The sequence below is a fragment of the Prosopis cineraria genome, unplaced genomic scaffold, assembly GCF_029017545.1.
Source record: "Prosopis cineraria cultivar Desert tree isolate PC_DT_omini unplaced genomic scaffold, ASM2901754v1 PC2, whole genome shotgun sequence".
Classification (NCBI taxonomy): Eukaryota; Viridiplantae; Streptophyta; class Magnoliopsida; order Fabales; family Fabaceae; genus Prosopis; species Prosopis cineraria.
The window spans coordinates 16,511,182-16,519,341 of NW_026555333.1; the positions used below are offsets into that span (position 1 = coordinate 16,511,182).

At 26.7% G+C, this 8,160-nt stretch overlaps 1 protein-coding gene across 1 annotated transcript; it reads right to left on the minus strand.

Moving 5' to 3' along the window:
* Window positions 1–3,080: 3,080 nt before the first annotated feature.
* LOC129304097 (protein OXIDATIVE STRESS 3-like) lies at window positions 3,081–4,089 on the minus strand. Its single transcript, XM_054943744.1, has 2 exons — window positions 3,702–4,089; window positions 3,081–3,594 (listed from the first exon to the last, which is right to left on the minus strand). Exons 1-2 carry the CDS (start codon window positions 3,941–3,943, stop codon window positions 3,222–3,224), a joined length of 615 nt encoding a protein of 204 aa, XP_054799719.1. The 5' UTR covers window positions 3,944–4,089; the 3' UTR covers window positions 3,081–3,221.
* Window positions 4,090–8,160: the final 4,071 nt, after the last annotated feature.

Sequence of the window (8,160 nt, forward strand, 5' to 3'; positions counted from 1 at the left end):
TTTTATCCATCATCTACTAGATAAAGCAAAAATATTTTTCTTCAATTTTTCTTTCTCTTTAAATCCTTTTTCATATACAAAACAACCAAAAATCATGATGCGAATGGAAGTAAGAATATTTCACACCAACTAAACTCTGGAATAGATGACAAGAAAATAAAGGGCAAGCTTGTTTACAATCAGAGCAAAACATCATTTCAATTAAGTTTAATATTATAGGGTGTGTTTGGATTTCTAATGGGTATAATTAATTATAAAAAAATGATTAACATAATATATTTTAATTATAATTGATTATATTATAATGTGATAGTGTTTGGATGATATTTTTTAAAATTGATTTTGATAAAATTTATGATGTTTGGATAATTTTAATTAAAATTAATTTTTAATGTATAAATGATAATAAAAGACATGAGTTTTATGGTAAATAAAATTTCATATAATATTATTAAATTTATTTTGATTTATTTAATAAAAATATAATAATGATACATTTACTGTTTTAAAAATTATTCAACACATATATATTGATAAACAATATAAATTTAAATTAAGTTACTATAATTTTATAATATTAATATTTAATAATATTTTTAATCAATGTTACAGTTTTTTTTCACGTTTAATGTTTTGTTCTCTTTAATAGTATATAATAAACATTCTTATTTCATTTTTTTTGAAAAAAAAAAAACTTTTCTTTTTATCTCGAGCTACGTACTAAAGTAGTTACTTTATTGATTTTCCACCGTTCACACTTTTTGTTCTCACATTCACACAAAGCCAGGTGTACCTTTGGTAGAATAAAAATTCTGACAAGTAATAAATGTTTATACAGGTATAATTGAAATTGATAAGTTGGTGAGCATAACTTAGACAAAAATGTAATTTGGGGTCACATAATCAATTATGCCGAAATGGAGGTGTTTGGATTTTTTCACCAAAGTCACATTTCCGTACAATTAATTGATTCCCATGGCTAATCCAAACAAGCACATAGTTGCTGGAAAAACATTATGCTAATTATAAAGGTTTAATTTGTTAGAGGGGAAAAAAATAAATGCTCTTGATTAAGAAGCTTTATCATATTTAACCTAATTAAAATTACTTTATTTTAATCTTAAATAAATTGATCCAATGCGAAATGAGCATGAAACTTGGGATGATGTCAAGGGAAGAATTTGAACGAGCAAGTAAAACTACACAGCCTAATCCATGAAGTGATAATTAGTTCATCTATTGTGTGGCAAAGAACGCATTCACTTTTTCTATCTAAAAAAAAAAAAAAACAGAGAGAAAAGAAGGCATTCTCTTTAATTCATATATATTTTTTAAGATTCACACTCTCATTCGCTAGCTCAGTTTTTTAAAGACTAAAATTTATTCTTAGTTTTTTACCTTTATATAAAATTTTAATTTAATTTTTTAATTTTGTAAAGTATTTTTTTAATCCTTAAACTCTAACATTGTTATTCTCAAATAATTATTTTTTGTATAAATTATTATTATTTTAAAAAGATTAAACTCAATATGTCAACATTTAAAAGTGTTTTGTCAATATTTAAAATTTTAATGTAAAAAATTATTAGGATAAAAGTAACGGTGTTAAGATTAAAAAACTACAAAGATACTTTAAAAAATTAAGGAGCTAAAATAAAATTTTATATAAAATTAAAGAACTAAAAATATAGTTTAATTGTTATATATATATATAATCAAATATGATTAAATATAAAAAAAAATTACATTAAAAGCTCAAGCTGTCTAGATGACTTCGACTAACCCGGGCAGCAATACTGGAAAATACAATAACAAGAAATAAGGAAAACACAAAAGCTACAAACAATTAATTAATTAAAGCAAAACCAAAGATATATTGCTAATTGAGACACAAAAAGAGCGATAGTGAAGTTTATGCAATAAGCAATGTGAAAGACTCTCATATCACGAGCAAACATAACAACCCACTGATGACAATATTTGTTGATACGATCAGCACAAGTTATCAAGGGAAAAATCATGGCATAACATCCAATCCACATACACTATCCCTGCACATATTTCTACTCCCAACGTTTAATTCAGACTTTTTTGAGGTAATTTGGTGTCCTAATTAACTCTTAAAATATATTTGCTTTAGATTATTATATATGACATCTTTTGCTTGATAAAAAATATTTACTTTAGTCCTATTTATAAGTTATTCTCAACATATTTTATTAAAATTAAGGAAAATTTTAAACCTCATTAAATTTATTTTAAAATTTAACAAGTTTTCACTTTTACTCCTAATAAATATTTTTAAATCTCATTACTGATATTTTTATTCAAAGCATTTAATAAGGAAAAAAATATAAAGAGGAGCATTAAAAATTGACAAGTATTTTATAAATAAGATCAAATTTTTTCTTTTCTCTTTACCTTATAAATAGAACCAAAGGAGTATAAGGTATTAGGCAATATTTTGTAATTATTATTCTAACTATACATCTACTTTATTTATTACTTTTTTTTTTTACAAAATGATGCATTAAAACTTCAATTATCATTATTAAGGCAGTTATATAAAGTATTTAATAAAGATATAACTTGAAAAGGAAAAAGAAAAAGAAAATGTACAATTTTTTGAGATATTAAGATTTTATTTATTTTTTTTAAAAACATGAATTATTACCAATACACTAGATTGTGGTGTGGCGGAAGTAAGTTGTTTTGGGGGAAAAAATTCATTAATAATCATCATTTCAATATTACCCCTTATCATTATTTTACTCCTTATAAATATTATTTCTTTTTTCCTTGATCCTTTACTTGGAAGAAGTGTTATGTTTAAACTCAACGTTAACATCTTAGTGTCCTTCAATGGATGCATGTCTCTCTTTACTGGAGAAAAGATTTAGGCTAGGGGTAAAATTTTAAAACATAAAATTATAAATTGTATTTAATCAACTTTATTGTTATATATATAATTTTGTCAAAAAAATATATCTTGTAAATATCTTGTAAAAAAATCCTCAAAATTCACAGCTGACGATGGCTCTAGAAAATTTGCATATTCAAGATAACACTCAGTAGCAATGGATACCAAAAATAAGATAATTATTTTAACAAAAGAAAAGAAAATAAACATATACTACAAATTACAGTCCTTAATTTAGAATTGCTGCTCAAGGTTATATATACCATCACAAAAAGAAAAGACAAACCAGGTCCTAATTTTTCTATTTAAGAAATGAAATCCAGTAATCACATAAAACTTCTCTGCAATATCCGATCGAACAAGAAAACTCAAGCAAACAAAGCAGCTTGATTAGAAATGGTGGTGGCTGTGGCAGTAGATCTATTATGATGATGATGACGTGGAATTGCTGGCCTATAACACTATGATCCCTTCTTGACTTCCATTCCCCTTTACCAATTTGCCCTGATAATGCATTACTTCTCCACAATCCTCCATAGCTTCTTCTGCAACACTCCATCTTCTTCATCTTCACTGGATTGTTTTCTTCCTTGACCAGATCCTCCAACCTCCTTACACTCGCCAATGAAGTAAATGATTGTGACTTCCCTTCGTAATGCCTCGAGAGTCCCCTCCTGTAACACAAAGATCCATTCTCTGTGAGCCGGATCACAAACCCAGAAACTTAAACCTGAGAATTTTCAAGTACACAGAGTCAAGATTCGAGCTTGATTATGCTTACTTAATGGGAAGTTGCTGAAACAGAGAGGACATGTCACCCAGAGAGTCATGTGCTACTGCTGCCACCACAAGATTTGATGTTACTTCCTCAGAGGAATCCGATTCCATTGATGACCCACTTGAAAACCCAGAAGATGAAGAAGAGAAAGAATGAACGAGATCATGATCATTCTCACGAGCTTCCACCATGGGATTCTTCAGCTGCTCATCCATCTCTGAGTTCTTGCCTCGAAAACCCTCCATGGGCTTTTATGGTTTGATTCAGAATATGTATGTATATAATATGAACGATTGGCACTGTTTCCCTTGGAGCCAACCAATCACACAAAAAAGGTAAGAGCTTTCAGTGGAACAGAATAAGACAGATAGATACTTGTGGGTTTGAGGTTTTGGAATGCATGGATGGTTTATAAGGAAAGTTTCAGCGTAATCATGGATATTGGATAAGATCGATGATTCGATGTTTTCTTCTTTAATTTCTTTTTTATTCCTTTTTTTAATATTCCACGTGAGCAAAGAAATGATAAAAGATTCGTCTTTATCCGTGTTTTTGATTTTGCAGAAAATGATGGACGTGCATTAATTTAAAGGTTATTGGTCGATGATACATTCAAGTTGGTGTACAAAAAAATTCGTTAAATGCTTTTCGTATTAATTTTTTAAAAATTATTTTAAAATGTGTTAGCCAAAAAGAATTTTACTTTTGAGTGTTAATCATATAAAATTTGATTAGTTTGAATGGAGTTAAACAATTGTTTTGAAGGATAAAGCTTTAAAAATTTTTATTTTTTCTATTCCAAGATTCAAATTTAATCATTTTTTGTCCAAAAAAATTTACTCATTTAAAACAACATTAAATTTTAGTATAAATATTTTTATTGCGAGCATACAGATAACTTTAATTAATTTTTCTCGTTTCCTGTCCCTGAATAAAAGCCCACCATAGCTGTACAAAGTTTGACTCCTTACCATCAGGGTGAATATGGCATTTCAATAATTCATTTTACGGATTTAATCAATTCAATTGCAAATAAGATCATTTTACCTAGAATTAGAATTAGATCGATCGATCAAGAGAGTCGAACCATCTTATTATAAAATCTTAAATTTGAATCTTGAGATATGTAGCCAGTCAACCACACTAAATAATAGAAATGTTAAAAAAAATTTTAAGATATGTATTGAGACTATCATTAATAATAGCAATCTCACATAACAAGATCGTATATTAGGAAAAGTGAATGGTGGTAGACCCCGTAAATGGAAGGGTTTGTCTCTTATAGGTTTGGCCTATGTGGGCTTGGCCCCAAATGCCTAGTAATCATAAAAATAACAATTTCTTCAAGCTTATTTCTTATTGATTAGACTCAAGGCATGACTTATAAGCTCTTTTTATTTTTTTGGAAGTTTTAAAATTTTGATTTTTATTTTATAGAAAAAATAAAAATTTAATTTCCTGTACTTTGCTTAGATTTTGCTATTAGTTCTTGTATTTTTTATGGTATTTTTGGTCCCTATACTTTTGTATGGGTGGGTCACTTCATGAATAAAATATAAGAATCTTGAAAAGTTTTAAAATAATAAAAAATAAAAATACAAAGATCAAAAATACTGAAAAAAGTATAGGAATAAATAGTAAAATACGAGCAAAATATATGAATCTAAAATTATGTTTTTCTTATCTTATAATATTACATGTTCTGTCTTTAAAATATAAATTATAATGTTCAAAAATTAAAAATAAGTAAAAAATTCTAATTTTAAAATATAAACATATATTTTTAAAGCCTAAATTTAATTTAAAAATTTAAAAATATTTTATGTTTTAGGAAAAAAAATTAAAAAGTGACTAAACGGACCACTTGAACCTAAATCTGAGCCCATTTTTTTAGGACTAGGCTTAGAAGCCCTGTTATGTTAAAAAATTTCAGTTTTTCAAATTTCAATCTTTATAAAAATGGATCTAAACAGGTAGCTTCTCGCCTTATTCCCAATTTTAGGTGATAATTACAGTTTAAGGTTTTTTAAGATGCCATACATTGCGACAAATAAAATAAAATAAAATAAAATAAGAATTAGAGTCCAGCAGTCTCATTTCCAAGTTGCTTGTAGTTCAGCACATTGAGAGATTTTGTGGGGAGAGCTTTGTGCATATTGCTATACGTGAGTTCCCTGCGTTTAATTTGTACCAAGTTTGCCATCCCTTCGTAAATCAAAAAAATGAAAACAAAACTAATAAAAATAAAATTCAAGATAAAATTAATGCGGAATATAATTTGCCAGGGGCAGAACCGAACCGAGCCACGAGTCGGGCCTCAAGATTCCACCACATCATGCACGTGTAGATGTATAGTGGAGTTACTCGTTAACGTGAGCGGATAATTGCACCTCTTTACTTTAAAAAAAAATTATATGTATATAAATTTTTTAACTTTACACTCTAATTCTTAATATTTTACAGCCTTTAGACTAAATAAAAAAAAATTTAACTTTGAGTCTCTATACTTTATTCATATTTTTTTATTAGTCTTTGTATTTTTTTCGGTGTTCTAAATTTTTTCAAGATCCTTATACTTTATTCATGAAAAGATTTAAAATACTGAAAAACAAATGTATATGGATATAAAATATAAAAAAAAGTGCAATAATCAATTACAAAATGTGAATAACGTGCAGGAATTTAAAATTATTTTTTTATAAAAAATATTTGGTCTTAAAAACTTATTGAATATGTAATATTTTAATGATAAATATAAGATATGAAAAATATATTTTACATAAAAGATCATATCAACTTATTAAATATTTTTTTTTAAATAATGATTAATGCACCCATATTATTACAATTTTATTCCTAATGTAATTATATTATTTTTAAAAAATTTGTTAATTTTTAAATTAAATTATGTTGCACCTCGTCCTGTCGCCGCTACTGTATATAGGTGCAGTCCCCACTTTTTTTTTTTTTTTTTAACTCCACCAAGGAATATAGAGAGAGTGTGTGCGTGTATTCGAAACCTGGGATAAAGGTATGACATGTGCCTCCTTCCACCCTATATTTCTTGACACTTGACTCCACACTTAAAAAAAAAAAATGCTTGGAACAAATTGTGTATATACAATTATACATATATGTTTATATCTTTTATTAATATATTTATTTATTAAGAAATAACAATACTCTATTAAGATATGTACATTAATAGGAGAGATATTGTCATCATTCCCTTTATCAAGGTTTATTTTAATTTCTTGATAATATTTTTAACAAGACAACTTTAATATATAATATACTCCTTTTCATTATTAAGATTTTGTCTTATCAGGTGTTTTTCTAATAAAATTTTAATGAGATGTAGTATTTGTTTATGGACAATTAAATAGAAGCGTTATATGCATGTTCATAACTTCTCCCAACTCTTAACATTCACTATGGTATACACCATAACCTCTCCAATTATTGATTTTTAGCGATTTTTTTATGTTTAATATCCAAAAATTCACTGGTACCTTACATTCAAAGGTGACATAGAATATATTTATGTGAATTAATCTTGTAATTTATTCCAATGAAGCTGTTGGATAGAATTACACACCTATAAATAAAAGTCATTTACCACATATTTTACGCATCAAAGTGAATTAGAATCACTTCTCATTTACTTTCCAATTCTTTCTTCTATTTTCATTTCCATTATTATATTCTATGTTGTTTGTCTTATTATTTTTTTATATAGTGATTTTCATAACAATAAATAAATATATGTATGTACATTAAAAATTTTGCCACTCCTAAAAGTGTGTTTGGTTTGAGGGGAGGAGAGGGGTTTGATGTTACCTTGCTTAATTCATGAGGGAAGGAAAGAAAATAATTATATATGAATAATTTTATCCTCATTTTATTAATATTGAGATATTAGATAATTGTATATGCATTTTTTGAATTTATCACAAAGTGCATATTGGTTAGGTTATGAAAATTTTACCCCTCCCATCTCACTCCTCTCAATTTGGAGGGGAGGGAAGATTTTATTCCCCTCCCCTCCCCTTCAATTTTTCAAACCAAATAAGGGGAGGGGGACAAAATCGCTCCCCTCCAACTAAACACTCCCTAAATATTCATGCTGGGTTCACCATTACAAGTTGTATTTCTTACATAAGATTTTATTATATTCATGAAATTTTATTTTTATTTTTTAATTTTATAAAATATTTTTTCAATCTTTTTATTCTAATGTCATTGATTTCATTAATACAAAATGCTGATTAAGAATTTCAAATAATAATATTTTAATCAAATTATTTTTATTTTTTAATTAAAATTCAACATGTCCATATTTGTTAATGTTTTATCAGTATTTAAATTTGCCATATCAGCAATTTCCTATTAAAAATTAAGGATTAAATGAAAATTTGGATCATAAATTATAGACTCAATAGTAATTTAAACCTTGAACTCA

Excerpts from the sequence above, each read along its gene's own strand:
- LOC129304097 (XM_054943744.1), bottom strand. The coding sequence starts at position 3,943 with ATGGAGGGTTTTCGAGGCAAGAACTCAGAGATGGATGAGCAGCTGAAG. Across the intron at positions 3,595-3,701 it reads TTTCAGCAACTTCCCATTAA|GAGGGGACTCTCGAGGCATT; the intron begins GTAAGCATAATC and ends TTTGTGTTACAG.